Source organism: Chelonia mydas, chromosome 14 (assembly GCF_015237465.2).
Source record: "Chelonia mydas isolate rCheMyd1 chromosome 14, rCheMyd1.pri.v2, whole genome shotgun sequence".
NCBI lineage: Eukaryota > Metazoa > Chordata > Testudines > Cheloniidae > Chelonia > Chelonia mydas.
The window spans coordinates 715,949-734,918 of NC_051254.2; the positions used below are offsets into that span (position 1 = coordinate 715,949).

The 18,970-nt window shown below is 50.4% G+C and overlaps 1 protein-coding gene across 1 annotated transcript; it reads left to right on the top strand.

Annotated features, from left to right (window-relative positions):
- Window positions 1–556: 556 nt before the first annotated feature.
- On the top strand, window positions 557–17,796 carry PCYT2 (phosphate cytidylyltransferase 2, ethanolamine). Its single transcript, XM_037913457.2, has 13 exons — window positions 557–776; window positions 4,004–4,092; window positions 6,061–6,222; window positions 7,805–7,871; window positions 8,413–8,497; window positions 9,136–9,180; window positions 11,678–11,816; window positions 12,536–12,618; window positions 12,885–12,962; window positions 14,221–14,286; window positions 14,681–14,746; window positions 15,255–15,343; window positions 16,430–17,796. The coding sequence occupies exons 1-13, from the start codon at window positions 697–699 to the stop codon at window positions 16,536–16,538; spliced, it is 1,158 nt and encodes a 385-aa protein (XP_037769385.1). The 5' UTR covers window positions 557–696; the 3' UTR covers window positions 16,539–17,796.
- Window positions 17,797–18,970: the final 1,174 nt, after the last annotated feature.

Here is an 18,970-nt window from a genome sequence, read left to right on the forward strand (position 1 = left end):
TGTCCTGCCCTGGGCTGGGCGCAGGGTCTCCGGGATTCCTGCCCTGGGCTGGGCGCAGGGTCTCCGGGATGCGGCGGCCGGATCGTGTCCTGCCCTGGGCTGGGCGCAGGGTCTCCGGGATTCCTGCCCTGGGCTGGGCGCAGGGTTGCTGGGATGCGGCGGCCGGATCGTGTCCTGCCCTGGGCTGGGCGCGGGTCGCTGGGATGCGGCGGCCGGATCGTGTCCTGCCCTGGGCTGGGCGCAGGGTCTCCGGGATGCGGCGGCCGGATCGTGTCCTGCCCTGGGCTGGGCGCAGGGTCTCCGGGATGCGGCGGCCGGATCGTGTCCTGCCCTGGGCTGGGCGCAGGGTCTCCGGGATGCGGCGGCCGGATCGTGTCCTGCCCTGGGCTGGGCGCAGGGTCTCCGGGATGCGGCGGCCGGATCGTGTCCTGCCCTGGGCTGGGCGCAGGGTCTCCGGGATTCCTGCCCTGGGCTGGGCGCCCTCGGGCGCGGCCTCCTTGGCGTGAAAGCCCCTCGGGGGTGGGGGGGGTGCGGCTCCGCCCCGGCCCGGCAGGGAGGCGCCAGAGGCGGGGACTGTTGTCACGTGATCGCGCCGGGATGGCGGCGCCTTCGGCCGGCCTATCGCCGCCCTCGGTCGGGTGACGGAGGCGGCGGCCGGAGGCGGCTCCGGGGCGCGGGGTCCTGGACTCGCCCGCGATGCTGAGGAACGGAGCGGCCGAGGCCTCCCGCAGCCCCGCGGCCGCCCCCCGGCCCGTCCGCGTGTGGTGCGACGGATGGTGAGCGGGGCCCCGTGAGCTGGAGACGGCGCCGCGGCCCGGGCTCCCCGGCCGGGCCCTGGACCCGCCGCCGCCTCAGCGGGCCCGGCCCGGCCCGGCCCGGCTCGGCTCGGCTCTCCGCCCCCCTGAGAAGCGGCAGCTCGGGGCGGGGGCTCCGCGGGGGCGGCGCGACCCGCGCTGTGGGCAGGGGCGGGCCCTGGCCCGGGGCGACGGGAATCGGCCTGTCTCGAGGCGGCCGGGTGGGGTGGGGTGGGGTGGGGTGGGGTGGGGGGGCCCAGGGGTGCGCTGTGGCTGGAACTCCCGGACATCAGATGCAGGGCTGGGGGTGGCTGTCGCCTCTGCAGGACGTGGTCTCCGAGGAAGAGCTGGCATCGGGTGGGTAGGGGCAGTCCTGCAGTCATCCAGACTCTTGGCTGGACTGTTTTGCTGGCTTGTCAAGCAGAGGTGCCCCTTTGGGGTGATGTCAGGGGAGACCAGGACCAGTCTTTTTCAGAGTCTTGTCTCTGACAGTAGCCCTACCAGGTGCTCCAAAGGGAGGTGCAGGAATCCATCTCGCAAACAATTATGAAATAATCTGCTTATAAATTAGGAAGAAATTTCCCCATCAGATGATTTATACCCCAAAGCAGGAGAGTTTATGTCCTTTCTATATGTATTTAAAGAAAGAGAGACCATAAAACAAGTTATCCTGAGTAATATAACTGGGTGTTTTTGTTAGCCTGTTGACTCCCTGTCCTGCGTCATTCAGAAGGACTTTGGAACTTAAACTCTTCTGTAAACATCCATCTTCTTGTCAAGGCCATTGTGCAAAGGTTTTGTGTGCTCACCTGAGTTACTCCTTGAAATTCTGGGGTGTGTGTTTAATGGCCCTTGTTTTTAAATGGGCAGGTAGAGCATAGGCAGTTGTTGGATGCAGCACAAATGCATTCCTGTAAGCAGTGACATGAATGTGTGAGCTGGCTAGAATGACCTGGTTTCTGCATGCCATTCTTATCTTTTCTCTTAACCTTCCTTAGTTGTGGAGTTTGATCAGTCCTCTGTGCAGCATTCCTGGATTTGTGGGTTAGTGTGTTCTGTAACCTTCACTTTGAGAATTGCCTCTCTATATCCCCCTTTCTCCAGTGCTGGAGAGTTTCAGGAGTCCTCTACCAAGATGTGCTCATAAGGGCTGCATATGTGTCTTCCCATGCATCCAAACAGTTGGGTCTGACCATAGAAATGGAATAGCATCCCAAAATTCCTTCTCTTCTGCAGGGAGCTGTTGATGAAGCTTTGTGCTGGTCTGGAGAACTTTGTTTAGCTTTTTGGCCAGACTTTTATTAGCTGATTTTACTAGTTGTTTTGATAAGAGGTAGCAACCAATGGACCTACTCAGGAATGTAAGACATGGCCTCTACTTCAAAGAGGTCATTATCTAAAATGACAATTCACCTTCACAGGGGAAGGGAGGGGAGAGGGATACATCTTTTAAACATTATAATAATGAATGAATGAATAAATAAATTCTCATTAACTAAATGTGCCTTCCTTTTAACTTGTCTTTGATTTGGCTAATTACTTGTAGCGACCGTAGAAGCAATGGACCTGGAGGAGGGATTTGAAAGAGAAGAGAGTAGGGGTCTTGCAGATGGATTTGGGAAGGGTGTATCCTGGGTGGAGGGGGCAGCATGGACTTCAAGTGTGGGAGAAGCAGACATTGGCAGATTGGAGGATGGGTGTGGGGGTGACATGCTGTGAAGTGAGGAGAGACTCATGAAAGGTCTTGAAGGCTAGTTGTGGTATGATCCTGGGCCATTACAGCATTCCTGGGCAGGGTGGATTGATTTAAACAAGCAGGAAACCTTGATTTAAACCACCAATTGTAATTGTTTGCATGTGTACTACTTAGTTATTTTCCTAATCAAGGTTGATTATCATTGGTTGATAACCATTCTGCAGTTTCCACGATATGCTATGCATCCGATGAAGTGAGCTGTAGCTCACGAAAGCTCATGCTCAAATAAACTGGTTAGTCTCTAAGGTGCCACAAGTACTCCTTTTCTTTTTACGAATACAGACTAACACGGCTGTTACTCTGAAACCTGTCATTAAAACATGTTGATTTGTGCTAACCCAGAAGATACATTGTATCTATATACATTACTTATAGCAGCGGTTTTCAACCTTTTTTTTCATTTGTGGACCCTCAAAAAATTTCAAATGGAGGAGTGGACCTCTTTGGAAATCTTTACATAGTCTGCTGACCCCAGGTTGAAAACCACTGGCTTAGATCAATTTTATAATTTAACTTCTTTGCTTGCAATTTGTGTGAAGCTGTATTTGGATAGAAACTCAAACTCAATTAAAAATTAAACTCAGTTTACTCCCAGCGCTGTAAAAAACCCACCTCCATGAGGGGTGCAGCTACCAGCGCTGGTGAACTGTCTACACTGGCGCTTTACAGTGCTGAAACTTGCTGCGCTCAGAGCGGTGTTTTTTCACACCTCTGAGCGAGAAAGTTGCAGCGCTGTAAACTGCCAGTGTAGACAAGCCCTAAGAAACCCCTGCCCACACTGCCTTTCCTCCTACAACTAGACCTGAAGAAGAGCTCTATGTAAGCTCGAAAGCTTCTCTCACAAACAGAAGTTGGTGCAATAAAAGATATGACCTCACCCACCATGTCCTTGAGGCTTCAGTATACCACCAGCTCCTATGAAATTCTTTTCAGTTGTGGGACATGATAAAACGGGGGAAGGGTCTAAGTCCTCCTTGTCTTGCTTTGATCTTTGGGCACCCAAGCTCTTTATAGAAACACCTTATTTTACCCCAGTGAGTGTGGGAGGGAGGAAATTACTTCTGGATATCCTCCGAGGTGCCACCAGGGTAACAGGATTTTTCAGTCATGTGGGGAGCAGAGCTGGCTGATGGAACGTAGCCTCTGGTAACATTGGCACTGATTTGCCCTTTGTGTGGTGGACACACTGTGTGCTCCCTTAATAGCACTGTTCCTCCAACCAGTTTATTGCAGGGTGATAATATAGCTTTCTGGTCTAGATCAGCTGCATAAAAGTGACTACCAGAGGTTCAGCTGCTTGGAGACTTTAACCCTTTGAATCTTTTTTGTGGGGAAGGAGTGAGTGGAAGAGGGTCTTTGATTGCACTGCAGAAGGAGGATCAAATCTCATTGTTATGCAGCTGAGCCCTCTTAATTGTACACTAGGCCTAACACTGGCCCTTTTTCTTTCTAGCTATGATATGGTGCATTTTGGCCACTCGAATCAGCTGCGCCAGGCTCGGGCCATGGGAGACTATCTCATTGTGGGAATCCACACAGATGGTAAGAGGCCTTCTCAGTCCTTCATCTCCTGCTGCTGCTAGCGTCAGCCAACAAAATCAGACCTGAGGATGGTGAGCCTGATGCAGAACAAATTCCCAGTTACAGCTCCTCTAGCAGTAACAGAGCCATCAAAGGAGGGGTATCTCTGGCTAGTCTGAGTGGGATTGTTCTCTTCTTAGTTACCCTTTTGCTTACTGGTAGATAATGTAGATGGGAGATAATTGTCACGCTCTACTCGGCACAGGTGAGGCCTCAGCTGGAGTACTGTGTCCAGTTCTGAATGCCACGCTTTAGGAAAGATGTGGACAAATTGGAGAGAGTCCAGAGGAGGGCAACAGCAATGCTCTCCTAACCTATGAGGAAAATTAAAAAAAAAAACACTTCAGTATGTTTAGTCTGGAGAAAAGATGATTGAAGGGGAACCTGATAAGTCTTCATATATGTTAAGGTCTGTTATAAAGAGTACCGTAATCAACTGTTCTCCTTGTCCAGTGAAGGTAGAACAAGAAGTAATGGACTTAATCTGCAGCAGGGGAGATTTAGGCTAATATTAGGGAGAAATTTTCTAACTATAAGGATAGTTAAGCTCTGGAATAGGCTCCCAAGGGGGACTGTGGAATCGCTATCATTGTAGGTTTTTAAGAACAGGTTGGACAAACATCTGTCAGGGATGGCCTAGGTTTACTTGGTCCTGCCTCCATGTGGGGGTCTGCACTTGCTGACTTCTTGAAATCCCTTCCAGCCTTATATTTCTATGATTCTATGAAAGACTTCAGAGTCTAGAGCACATGGGACTCTTTCTAGGGTCTGGCCTATATTAGAAAAATTGCACCAGTGTAGGTTATAATAACACCTATCTCTTATCATAGAATCGTAGAATATCAGGGTTGGAAGGGACCTCAGGAGGTCATCTAGTCCAACCCCCTGCTTAAAGCGGGACCAACCCCAATTTTTGGCCCACATCCCTAAATGGTCACTTCAAGGGCTGAACTCACAACCCTGGGTTTAGCAGGCCAGTGCTCAGACCACTGAGCTATCCCTCCCCCTTATGTAGTGCTTTTCTTCTTTAGATCTTGAAGCACTTTACAAAGGAGGGCACTTCACCTGCACTTTACAGATAGGAAAACTGAGGCACAGGAAGGGACTTCCCCAAGGTCACCATTAGGCCAGTGACAGAGCAGGAATAGAGCCTAGGTTTCCTGAGTCCCAATGCTGGGATCTATCCATTGGTCATACTGCCCCCCTTAAACAATTAAAAGTCGTCTAGTCACATGGGTGCAAACCCTCAGCAGAGATACCCTTAAACCAGTTTACTGTACTCCGATAAGTTATTTTAAGCACAGCCTAACTGGTGTACGTGTGTCTATATGGGATTTGCACCTGTGTGTTCAGATAGATTTTAAATTGATTTCATTACAGTGGCACACGTTTTCCACGATAGACCAGGCCTTGTGAACCTCTGTTACTGGTATTTGGATTTCCCCAACACCTTAGTAACTGTCTGTAGGGTGTCTGCCATCCCTGGACTCTAGAGAAATCCATGTGCAGTGACTTGGTGCCCAAGCCGCATCTCGGAGTGAATCTAATGGGTACAAAGGGGATTCCCTTCCATGGGCTGCCAGGGAGCCAGACCCACTCGCTTTCTAGCTGCTGAGAACTGCAGGGTAAGAGCAGGTTGCATTTGAGGCCTCAGATTGGATTTTGGGATGGGATCTTGTTACACACCTACAAAATGGGTCTAAGGTAAAATATATTCAGGCCTGTTATGGAGTCAGACCTCACTCCCACCCTCTAGTCCCTTTTGTGCTGAGCTCCTATACACCAGGCTGTGGTTCTGTGGGCTATCCCCATAATGGGGCCCCCTGGGAACTGAGGCTCCTGAGGGGACTCTTGGGGAATTGGTGGAATTGCCTCTATAGCAGCACTGTTTGTGTGTCTGTAACTGGCTTTGTTTTCTTTGTTATCCAGAGGAGATTGCCAAGCACAAGGGACCACCTGTCTTTACCCAGGAGGAGAGGTACAAAATGGTGCAAGCTATCAAGTGGGTGGATGAGATTGCTCCAAGAGCTCCCTACGTATCCACGCTGGAAACCCTGGACAAGTATAACTGTGACTTCTGTGTGCACGGCAGTAAGTGTTCTGGGTGCTCTGTCAGGGTTGGGTGCTCTGTATAGCTAAGGGGCCAAGTGCAGGGAAGGGCAGGTGGGTTCAGCTCTAGTTCTCCTGCGCTCATTCCCTCTGTCAGATCATTCACTGCTTCTGTGTGAACAGAAAAGTTCCTTCCCCACCCTCGATGCTATAGCTTCTCCAAGGCACAGTGATGTCAAAGGGGAATATGAAATAACTGAGTTTAACTGGAAATGTGACAGAACAGCAGCAACTCCAGTGTCTCTGCTAGAGATTCGGGGCTTTTCCCTGGCACCAGGGGTCTTTGTTCCTTGCAGTACAGCCTTGTATTCCACCATGTAACAAGGGGAGGATATGGAATTGCTTCATACTAGGGAAGGGGGAGATTTTGAGACATTCAGCTACGCAGGGTCTCCCGGCTCACAGGCCTGCTTGGGACATAGGCAGGAGCACTATTGCTGCAGGGGGTTGTAATCACTGCTTCCAGAGCCATGATCAGAAACTACAGAACCCCAGGGTTGGAACCCATTCATTTCCCTGTTCTGTGGGACCTGCACTTTCTGGGTGGGGTGGTCTCTCTTTCTGAGCCCTCCAGCAAAAAGCAGGACGGGAATTCTGAGATGACCGAGAGGAACCTCCCCTGGAATTTTACCTCTGTATATGGTATTGGGGAGACTGCTACTGGAATACTGCGTAGAGGTTTGATGTGCACATTTTTAAAAGGATGTTGAAAAAAATGAAGAGGGTGCAGCAAAAAGCCACAGAGAGGACTTGAAGACTGTAACAATGCCTTAGGAAATATTTTTGTTGCAGAGGGTTACTTACGTGATTAGGCTAGCCTAACCCAGGTGCCATGTGTGACTTGTCTGTCCTTCTAGGCACATGGGAGAGTGTAGGGAGCAATGCCTGAGTTAACTCTGCAGTGAAGATTCCTTACAGGCAGAGACTTACAGAGCTCAATCTGTTCAGCTTCTCAAAAAGATCAAGAGGTGACTTGATCTCAATGTATCAGTAACTTAATGGAGAGAAAATGCTAGGTACCAAAGGGCTTTTTAATCTAACAGAGACCGGCAGAACGAGAACCAGTGGCTGGCAGCTAAACCCAGACACATTCAAGTGAGAGAGAAGGCACACATTTTTGACAGTGAGGGTGTTTTAACCATTGGAACAAACTACCAAGGGATGTGAATTTACGATCTGTTGATGACTTCAAATCAAGACTGGATGCCTTTCTGAAAGACATGCTTTAGATATACACAAGTTATTGGGCTCAGCATAGGGGTAACTGGATGAAATTCTATGGACTGTGTTATACAGAAGGTTAGACTAAATGATTTTTAGAATCTATTAATCTGCTTTCCTCCCAGGTCAGGGAAGAGTGGCAAACTCCCAACTGTTCCATGGCATGGAAGAGGTTGGTTGTGTGTACACCATGATTTAGAGCAGAAGCATGAAGCTTTTGCTCCTGTTCTGACTTGTGTGCTGGTTACACTCCGCCATTGTGTTTCCCACTTCCCCAGCAGCTCATTCGATTTGCACAGGGCGTAGAAGGGGATGGTGCTCTAATGCTTCTGTCTCTCTGTAGATGACATCACACTAACTGTAGATGGCAAGGACACCTATGAAGAGGTGAAGGCAGCTGGGAGATACAGGTAACCCTTTGCCACTCCTATTCTTGTCCTGTTCTAATTAGACCTGCTGGAATTCCTGGTTAAGCCAGAGGGTGTGGAGCTCAGCTGAAATGCTGGTGTCTTCAAGCTGCATCTTCACCTTGTCTTTATTAGCTGTGGTATGTCCCTGCTGCTTTAGTAACCCTTACTCATGTGGCCTCCAGGAGGCACTGCAGGCAACAGCTGGCTGGCCCCCCATCCTATAGATCACACGGGGCTGTTCCTGTCCCCAGGGAGCTGTAAGGCATGTGGCACTGAAGTCATGGACTGCAGACAGCAGTGCTGGGGAGTTGCACAAGGTGTGTCTTCACAGGAGCTGCACACACTGAGTGGTGAGCAAAGGGAGCAGGGAGGTGCAGAGACTCAGATAGGCAAATGTTCCTCCCCATGTGACATGCTACATGGGGGAAAGGGCCTCTCCCAGCCTCAGCCCCTGGTTTGGCAAGTTTCATTAATGTTCCTGCAGATTGATGGGACCGCTGCTTCTACATCCTTTAGTTATCCTTGGCTTGTTTTCTTGCAGGGAATGTAATCGCACCCAGGGAGTGTCCACTACTGATCTGGTTGGTCGCATGTTGCTCATGACCAAGGCTCACCACAGCAACATAGTGAGTCAGACAGCTTGGGGTTGGGGCATTTCCCAGCGCCTTTGCTTAGCCAATTCCTCATGAGTCACCTTTCTCCTGAATGGCAGAGCTGAGCTCCTGGGTCTGTTGTACAGAATGTTGATGGGTTTTGCAAGCTACAAGTGGGCAGGGCTGGCTGAATCCCCTACTTATCTTTGCTCAGACCCCCGTGAAGTAGGGCCGCCTGGGAGGGTAGCGGCTGACGCTCTGCTGTGGTCTGCAGGGGACTCCAGGCTTCGTCCTCAGCACCAAGAGGCAGCATGGAGGGGAACACATGCCTCTTTCCAGTGACCTCTTTGAGTGAATGACAATCTCTGCAGAGACACCATCCTATTCTTGGCTGTAGAACAGGATGCTCTGGAGATTCCAGGAGGAAACTGCCCCTTTGGGGCCTATGGTTATTGCTGGGTGTTGTCAGATGCTGAGCCAAGCTCTCTCTGGCTTTTGAGCCAGGTCACAAGGTTTGAGTATTAAATGCTGATAAATCAATTGATGCAGGATTGGCATCTGGTGCCCATCTGGTGCCTAGGCTTCCCTATGCTTTTGCTAGCAGGAGCTTGTTTTGGGCTGAGAGATCCACTTCGGAATCAGCATTCTGATTCTCCTCTTCCTCTGTGCAGGATGAAGACCTGGATTACCAGAAGCACAAGGATAACTTTGGGAAGGTGAGTGTGTGGGTTCCAGGCAGTGGGGAGCCAGCACTTGGTGGTGGCACATGTGGACCAGTTAAGGAGGATTCTACATGTGCTTTACAGTCTGCAGTATAAGGTGGTCTTCCTGCCCAGTGACGATCAAAGCAAACCCCCTGCCAGGCCTATAAAATCTCTGCAGTAGCCTCTGGAGTGGGCCTAGGAAGCTGGGTGGACTGAGCTGTGATTGTAAACACAGCAGAGGTCTGTAGTACTCATTGAGCACCTTGCTGCTTCTCTTTCCTGCTCATAAATTTCATTTTTCGCCACCTTTCCATAGTTCCCAGAACCTTTCTCTTGAGCTGTGTTCCCACCAAGGACACACACTGCTAAATGATGTTCCTTTTAAACTAAGTTTGCTCAGAAGAGATTGGGTGTGAGGCATGCTATACTTAAGTGCACAAATTCAATTTCATCCTTTATTGGTGCACCCAGATTACATGTACAATCATAGTGACTTTTGTACTCAGTTCAGAAAAACAGGGACCCACAAGTCCAACCTTCAACCAGCAAAATGCTCCTGATGCTACAGCTATATTCAGCCTGTCACACTGACATTTCTCTGGCTATTTCTGATGAACAAACTGGTCCAGCCCCCTGGGTTTGTGAAAATGTGGGGTATGTTATCAGACCCCCACATTCCTGGCTCTGCAGCTGGAACATTGCTTAGAAGAACTTGCTCCCATGCTCTGGATTTTACCTTGTCCATCTTCTGGATAGACTGGATCGGGATAGACTGTTTTTTGTTGTTTTAAACTTTGTGCTCTTCCAGAGTCTCTAAGGTATCCTCTTCATCACAACTAGTCACTGGCTGTAGGATTTGGGGGGCTTCATGCTCCCTGAAAGCATCTTGAGACATGCAGGCACCCTATTGATTCATTACATAACATCCCTTCGGGGGGGAATGTTGTCCTTGGGGAACGTCCCTATTCTTAGCTGAGTTCTCTTCATACTTTTTTAAGCCTTTAGAACTGTTGGCATCGGGTTTCCAAAGTAAATGCAAAGGAGCTGGTGATTAAATCTACTGCTGTTTCACAGTCCTGCCACACAGCGGGGCTAAAACCCTGTCCTCCTGAATTGTGCTCACATTGGACTTGGTGAGCCGTAGGACATTTTGCTGTTTGGTTTATTGGTTTTGGATGCTCTCATTTTAATAATTGATTTAAAATCCTGTCTTGCCTGATGAAAGAGTGGGTGAGTGGGGGGCTTTGTGGTAGGCGGGGCTAGGGCAAGCCCTGTTCCGTTTCACAGAATCATAGGACTGGAAGGGACCTTGAGAGTTCATCTAGTCCAGTCCCCTGCCTCATGGCAGGACTAAGTATTATTTAGACCATCCCTGACAGGTGTTTGTCTAACCTGCTCTTAAAAATCTCCAATGATGGAGATTTCTCAGCCTCCCTAGGCAATTTATTCCAGTGCTTAACCACCCTGACAGGAAGTTTTCTCTAATGTCCAACCTAAACCTCCCTTGCTGCAATTTAAGCCCATTGCTTCTTGTCCTATCCTCAGAGGTTAAGAAAAACAATTTTTCTCCCTCCTCCTTGTAGCAGCCTTTACATATTTGAAAACTGTTATCGTGTCCCCCCTCAGTCTTCTCTTTTCCAGACTGAACAAATCCAATTTTTTCAACCTTCCCTCATAGGTCATGTTTTCTAGACCTTTAATCATTTTTGTCTCTCTTCTCTGGACTTTCTCCAATTTGTCTACATCCGTCCTGAAAAGTGGCACCCAGAACTGGACAGAGTACTCCAGTTGGGGCCAAATCAGTGCGGAGCAGAACGGAAGAATTACTTCTCGTTTCTTGCTTACAATATTCCTGCTAATACATCCCAAAATGATGTTTGCTTTTTTGAAACAGTGTCACACTGCTGACTCATAGTTAGCTTGTGATCCACTGTGACCCCCAGATCCCTTTCCACAGTACTCCTTCCTAGGCAGTGATTTCCCATTTTGTATGTGTGCAACTGATTGTTCCTTCCTAAGTGGAGTACTTTGCCTTTTTTCTTATTGAATTTCATCCTATTTACTTCAGACCATTTCTCCAGTTTGTCCAGATCATTTTGAATTTTAATCCTATCCTCCAAAACACTTGCAACCCTTCCCAGCTTGGTTTATCTTTGCCTGCTAAATTAATATACCAGGCTTAGGCTGCCCTGTTGCTCATTCCCCTCCCCCCGTTTTCTTTCCAGCATCTCCTTATGAGGCTCTTGGTGAAGCTCAGAGACTAGCTAGCAGAGATGGGTCAGAAGTGCCGTTGTGTGACTATGGGGAGGTGGTCACGTCTGAATACTGAATCCCAGGAACTAAGGAATGCAAGCTACTGCTAGCCAGGTTTCCTGCTTGGCTTTTTGCCAGCATCCTCCTCCTACAGCCCTACCCTTCAGCTGTCTCTTGGGCTACTTATGTGATACCTATATCCCATTTGAACCTGCTTTGTGCTATTGGGTCTGAAACATTGTTCTCCTTTGCTTAGGGCCCTAAAGGTCACAGCCCCTGGACTGGAGTCTCTCAGTTCCTGCAGACATCCCAAAAGATCATCCAATTTGCGTCTGGGAAGGAGCCGCAGCCAGGAGACACCATCATCTATGTGGCTGGAGCCTTTGACCTGTTCCGTATCCTTAGAGACTCTGCTGCCTAGACAGGAATGGGTAGGGAAGGCTGTGATCTGTCTCTCTTACATTTGTCCACTGAAGCAGAGGATTAGGACTGTGCACTGCCTCTTCCTTTTCTCTCTGGAGAGAAGGAGGAGAAGGAACAGGGCTCTTCAACTGATGGCTTTTTGTCCTGTCACAGGGAAATGGGCTTGAGAATACAGCTGCAGCTCCATTTAAGTGATGGATTTACAGCTAACAGGGCTTGAGGAGTGAAGATGGTTGGACCTTCCGAGATCTCCTTTATTCCCCTCTTAAAAGCCACCTGTCACAGTGACCAAGTGAAGCTGTTCAGGGAGTGCTGAATGCAGCATGCAGTAGGGTCAGCCAATGCTGTGGATCAGCCTGTGAGAATATTTTTCTTTCCCTGTTTGTCCCAGTCTCCAGGGCTGGGCCAGTCTCCACAGAGCACCTAAAGCCATTAGAAATTTTTGGAAGAGGCTGAATAAATCAGATTAACACAATTAATGACTGGGAAGGTGTTTGGGTCGGTGCCCAGAGTTCATGGGATGGGGGCGGGGGGAAGAGGGTAGATGCCCATGGCACAAGGGCAGCAAATAACACAAATTCCTCAGGTTTTCTATCTCATACTGCAGATTCTTAGCATCACTCTCCTCCCGTGCCGCCCCTGCCCCCCCCAAGCTGTGATGCTGGTCCCACATCCTTAACCGAAGCCATAGACATTGGGCACGTGGATTTCCTGGAGAAGGTACACCTGCTGGCCGAGAGACCCTACATCATTGTTGGGCTGCACTTTGATCAGGTCAGTATGGAGTGTTGCTTAAAGTCCTGGTAGAGAGCTGTCCTGGTGGCCAGGTCCTCTGTGTGGGCTCAGAGCAGTAGGGATGCCTGTTTCATCCTTGCTGGGGGCCATGCTCTCTGAGCCAGACAGATTGTTGTCTGGAAGCTCTCAGGAGAGAGTCACAGTCCTGCACAGTGGGAGAATGCGTTTCATGTAGGGAGGGACAGAGGGAAATGGTGGAGGGGTCATCTCTTGCCCTAATGGTGACTACTGTGCTTTGCCCGTAGGAAGTGAATCGCTACAAAGGGAAGAACTATCCCATCATGAACATCCACGAGAGAACTCTTAGTGTCCTGGCATGCAGAGTGAGTGCCTGGCTAGAGTTCTGCTTCTTGAATTAAACACTGCTGTCCTGTTCTACAGCCAAAGTGCCTTGGGCTAGGGTTGGTAAATTGACTAATATTGTTGATGTCAAACATGGTAAGATGTTTTAAAGCACTGATTTATTAGAACAATAACAAAAGAGTAAGACTTTATGGCCTCCAATAGGCTTAGCTTTAAACAGATGCATATGCCCAATTACAAAAATCAAGTTACCTGAGTTATTTTAACTCAGAAGAACATGAAATACAATGGTATGAAGCTGTAAAAAATGAAAGCATGGCACCACGATGCAATCAAAACAGGAGGGCTCTGCCCCCATCAGGGTATTCCTGCTGAATATTTGACTGTATTGAAACATGGTCAAATAATAGGTAGTAATTGACCAGTCAGGTGACTTAAACTGACCGGCTTGCCAAGCCTATGTTGGACTACCTTCTCATAAGATGCCTGATGAGCTAAGTAGGGGCAGGCTCGGTCAGTGCCAGACCACTTGAACATCTAAGTGTTGTGGAAGCCGATGTTGGCATTCAGGTAGTTGGCACGACTTCTGTCAAGGCACTATTGAATCAGTGCTTCAGCTTAATGCTATAAAGGTAAAACCAAGGCTACGATCACTTGTCATTAAAGATCCCATGGCGAAGAGTCGGGATGTTAACCACAGTGTCCTAGTCACGCGTCGTTCTGCACTGTAGAAAGGTTGCTGTATTCTTCCGAAGAAGTGCTGCACTTTGCACTGGTTGAAAGGATTCCTGTAGCACTCTAGGAATCTCTGATTAAAGGAGCTCCAGAAATACTTTTCTTTGGGTCATTCATCTGTGGGTATGCTGTGTGCATACAACCAGAATTAATGTAGGAAACATGTTTATTTGCTCTTAGCATAGATCCTTTAACGCTTAGTTCACATAGCACAAGCCGGGCTGCAGTTCTCCAGCAGCGAGAAGCTGAAGTACTGTCCTCCTATCAGGTTCCTGGTGTCAGCCACTGTGGTGCAAACTCATTGCATATTGGCTTCACCACGAGCCTATTGCTACGTGGAGAACTATAGTGAGGCCCAGGCTCTTTAGAGGAGAGAAGGATCTTGTATTATGTTCACTGGCTGTAGAGCCCCCTTTCCAAATACTGCAGTTCCCCTATTCAGATCCCCAAACACACACAACTGAGCAGCTGGACTGCTACTGGGGGATGGGCCAGACTCTGCTTTCTTGGGTCTGGAATCATGCTTGGCTTCTCCTTCTTCAGTACGTGTCCGAGGTGGTGATCGGTGCCCCGTACGCAGTTACTGCCGACCTGCTGGATCACTTCAAGGTGAGTGCCAACTCCTGTTTCATTCTTGGCTGCGTGTGTGTGTGTGCATGTGAGGTGCTACTTGCCGGCCTGTGTCTCTGTGCATGCTGAGGGCGGAGCAGGGTGGGCAGAGCTAAGGACTCTGTTGGCTAAGGTACACTGTGGCATTGGGAAGCACTTAGGTGGGGGGCAGTTGGCACAACACCAACCAATGTGTAAATGTCTCCTCTCGTGACTCTGTGGTGCTTTTGTCAACCTTTATGGGGTGAGCTGTTGGCTTTGGTGCTTTGCCAAGCTGCCCCTGCAGTGGGCATAGAGTCTGGGGCAAGTCCCCATCTGTTCCAGGAGTGCTGACATGGAGAAGTGGCACTTTCAGAAAGGAATTTATATAGTGACCATGTGCTCATCTCTCCAGGTGGACCTTGTGTGTCATGGGCTGACAGAGGTGGTGCCAGATAAGGATGGTTCCGATCCATACCAGGTGAGCCTCCATAAGCTGCCACTGACCCCATTTATGCTGAATATGGCATGGCTCCGGTGATACTCCACAGCTGAGTGTGCAGGCTGCATTGTGCATCACCCAAACAAGTTCCTGGCAGGAGACTCTGGCTTCCATCCTCCCCTGACGTAGCTGCAGCATCAGAACCGACAGAACACCCAGAATGGTTCCTTTCCATTAGTCATTGTTTTGTTCTGACTTTTTTTGTTGCCTTTATGGTAGAGTGGAAAATCCTCTAATCTCAGCTCTGCTACGCTAGCCTTGGGCAGCCAACCTGTGGAGGGCCCAGCTCACTTTCTGCCTTTTCACCCATGCAGCTTGTGGGCTTTCAGCAGAGATTTTCTTTGCTTCCTAAGAGAGGATTCTACATCTTGTGCCAAGCTAGGGGCCCTCAGGACCTGCCTTGGATTCTGCTCATTGTTCAGTCATGGGCTTTAAATCCAAAGACCTTGATATTCTTCCCATCTTAGCCTGCTGTGTTTGTTTGCAGGAGCCCAAGAGACGTGGCATTTTCCAGCTGGTGGACAGTGGCAGCAACCTCACTACAGACCTGATTGTGCAAAGAATCATTAAGAACAGGTTGGCACCTCCAGGTTCTTCTTCTCACATTTAGCCCTGGATTGATCCCATAACCAGCATTAGGACAAACCGTAGTGAACAGACAGGAGGAGGAAGGTTTTGTGGTTAAAGCCCAGAACTGGGAGTTAGGAGACCTGGCTTCTGTTCCCAGCTCTGCCACAGACTTATTTTGTAACTTGGAGAAAGTCACTTAGGGCCTGATTTCTAAAACTGTACATGAAAATGAGTAGCTAGACTGTCCATTTACATGCATGCCCACTTATGTAACTCTGCAGCTGAGCACACAAATGTACATACCTTACCTCATCTCTAAAATGAATGTAGTTCCTACTCCCAGTGAGGCTTTAACTCCTTCAGTCTTAAAGCACTTTAGTGCCCTCTGTTTGAGTTTCTCACAGAAGCCTGTGTTTTACTTATTTACTCTTCTTATTAAATGTGGAGAGGTAGGAATTCCCCTGCTGTGGGGAACCCATGATGCTCACCTCTGGCCAGCTGTTGGCATTTTCCCTTTCAAGCCTAAGCCTTTCATTTCCAAGGACCTTGGCTAGGGTCATTAGTAAATCCTAGTTTGGTACTTTTGGCAAAGTGAGCCACCTGTTTTAGGAGGGGAATGGGACTGAAATAGGGCTGAGCAGCACTGAGGCTTTGCCAGAGCTGTGTATGGATTTCAGGATCATCTTTGTGAGCAGTATAATAGACCTGGTTATTTTACCATTTCATTAGGGGTGTGTGTCCTGGATCTGCCCCTTTCCTTTGTACTGCACGTGAGCATGTCTTTGGTGTATGCTGCACATCCCAGAATCTCTCAGCTTTCATGACTTGGCAGGGACAGAGGCTGGGATGGGGAAGGGCAAACAGCTTACTGCAATCTAAGTTGTGGTGCCTTTGCCTGCACTGCATAATGCTAACTATTTGCTAGGCTGAGTTAGTGCTGTGGCTCTACAGGGGTCTTACAGTAAAGCTTCTGAAGTGCCAGCTGGTCAAGAGAAGGGCTGTGGGCCCCCTTATTTCAGGCTGGGCAAAGGCTGCTGGGAATATTGGTGGATGGGAGAGTGGGAATTTCATGGAATCTCCTGCTTGTTGCAGGTTGGAGTTTGAAGCCAGGAACCAGAAGAAAGAAGCAAAAGAGCTGGCTGTGCTGGAGGCCATGAAGAAAACGGAGGAAGAGGAGCATGAGAAAGGCCTGCAGGGCTAGGATGATTGAGAACAAGTGTGTGGAGGGGAGAGCCCGTCAGTGTTTTCTCTTCTGGAGAAGCAAATCAAGCCTTTCTAGGGCATACCCTGGGCAAGGACAGTGCTGCTGGCCCCAACAAGGCGTCTATCTTCTCGCACATTCTTCCCTCTTCAGATCCTACTGCAGGTTATGCAGAGATGACCAGCTGGGATGCTGCTTCGTAGTTTTCTCTTAATCAGCCCCAGCCACCTCCTTTCCAAGGAGGAGATTCCTTTTCCCCCTTTAAAGGAAATTTTAATTCTAATGAATGTTTGAACATGTTGTGGTTTTACCTTCGGCCAGCTCTGGCTTCTGACACGTGGGAAGTGCTGTGCCCTCCGCAGGACTCTGCTCCCCTTGGTGTGGGATTTTGGTTGGTTGTGCTGTTAGGAGTCTGTCTGCTTCAGATCATCCTTTCAGTTTTTCTGCTATCAACAAGAATTTTACAAACTGAAGAGTCTGCTCCTGCCCAAACCCTTGATCTTGACTTCTGAGCACCGAGCATTTGTAGGGAGAGCTTGTGGGTGCTCAGCGTCTGTGAGAATCATTCAGGCCCTTACCCTGTAGCAGTGTCCCTCACAGTTGATACAGAGCATCAGCTGCTGTCTTTGGGAGACAAACTCCAGCTAAGGTGTGTGCTGAGCTACTTGCTCTGTACGTGGACAGGTGCTGGGAACAGGCCAGTCCCTTATGAAGTGCTCAGAGCTGCTTCTGCTCCTGTGGTGCTGGTTCAAACAGCTTGGGGAAAGGCTCTGTGGTGCCTGTGGCTGGTGCTAATGCGTTGCCAGCTTCCACACTGAGAAACAGTGGCTCGGTGACCTGGGAAAGAGTGGTGGGGCGGCAGCGCAGCTAGCAGGAGCATGGGGGGAGGTCTCTGTGCCAGTAGTTCCCCAAGGGGAAGCAGGGAGGCTATGAGGTGCACTAAGCAAGTGCTTTCCCTGGGCCCCTCTTCCTACAGCAGCAAGGGTGTGGACTTTAGCCCTCACTACACACCACACCAGGCTTTCTCCTTGCCCTTGCTGCCCGTTACAGCTGGTGGGCTGCTGTCTCCCCTGTATCCTAACCAGGGAGCGGGCCGTCCGCTTGCCCCTGCACGCGAGTGGGAGTGCTGCACCGTGGCTGGAGAGTAGCAGGGCGCTGGGTCTCACCTTGCGAGGGCTGCACAGTGCTTCCCACCTGGTCATTTTCTGTCTGTTGCTGTTGTACCTTTGGTGGAAGTTAATAAACTCATTGAGCTGTTTGGGTGTATGAGTGGCCCCGTGTGGGGGCAGGGCAGGGGGTAGGCTGGAACAGTGAGCCAATGCCTGACCGGCCCGCCTAGGCCCCAGCTCCCGGCGGTCCAGAGAGCCCTGTGCTGGGCGAGGGATGCGCCACTCCCCAGCCGGCCTGGGCAGACCCTGCAGCCTCTGGCCCGCGCCAGCGAACTCTGAAAAGTTCCTGGGGCCGGGCCCATGGGGCTCTGCCTTGGCTTCTGGGGCACTGCGCAGCCCGCCACCACAGCCACCTCATCCAGCGGGAGCTGTACGAGGAGGCAAAGCGGGAGCTGGGCGCGGTGCGGATCCTGCTGCTGGGTGAGGATGTGGGAGGCCCTGGGCCCCGCTCCCCAGCTCTCGGGGCTGTGCCCCCCAGGGCCTGGCTACATTCCAGTCTCTTTCCCCACCCTCCTGGCTCACTGCGGCTCCTCTTCTCCCCACAACTCCGGGTTCCGGGGTATGTTCCGGTTTCCCTACTGGGCCCCCCCCCCGGTGCCTGCCCAGGTATGTTCCTGGTCTCCCCCCATCCCAAGGCTATTCTCTCCTGCCTCCTTGTACATCCCTGACTTGGTCCCCTCCCCTGCTGGTTCAGTCACACTGGGTTCCTGCCCTGCAGGCGGCACAGAAAGTGGCAAAAGTACACTGGTGAAGCAGATGAAAATCATCCACAGCCAGGGGTTCAGCCCGGAGGAGCTAGCCGACTTTAGGGTGATTCTAGACTGAGGGTCCCCCCTTCCCCTGTGTCCAGGTCTGGCTTTCCCAGCTTCTCTCCTGGGGGAGTGGGATGTGGGGTCCTGGCCAGGATCTGTGTCTTATCTTGCCCTTGACAGAGTGGAATGAGCGGCCAGAGACACTTCTGGTGCGTGAGTGGGAATGGTGCTGGCCTGGGCTTGTCTCTGCCTGGGATGTGCTCAGACATCAGCCTGGCTGCTGTCAGGGTTGGGGCTTGAATTGGGCAGGCCTTGGGGGACCCCTCCCAAAAGCCCAGCTGTCCTGTGGTGCTGGTGCAGCCATCTGGAAACCCCCCTGGGGGCTGTTGGCCTCAGGACGCTTTCACCTCAGTGCTGGATGGGGGCAGGAATTTCCCCCTTTGCGCAGGTGGGTGGGACTTTCCTCGCTGGTTTTGTGCTCTCCTCCCTCTAGAAGAGCCCTATTCTGGTG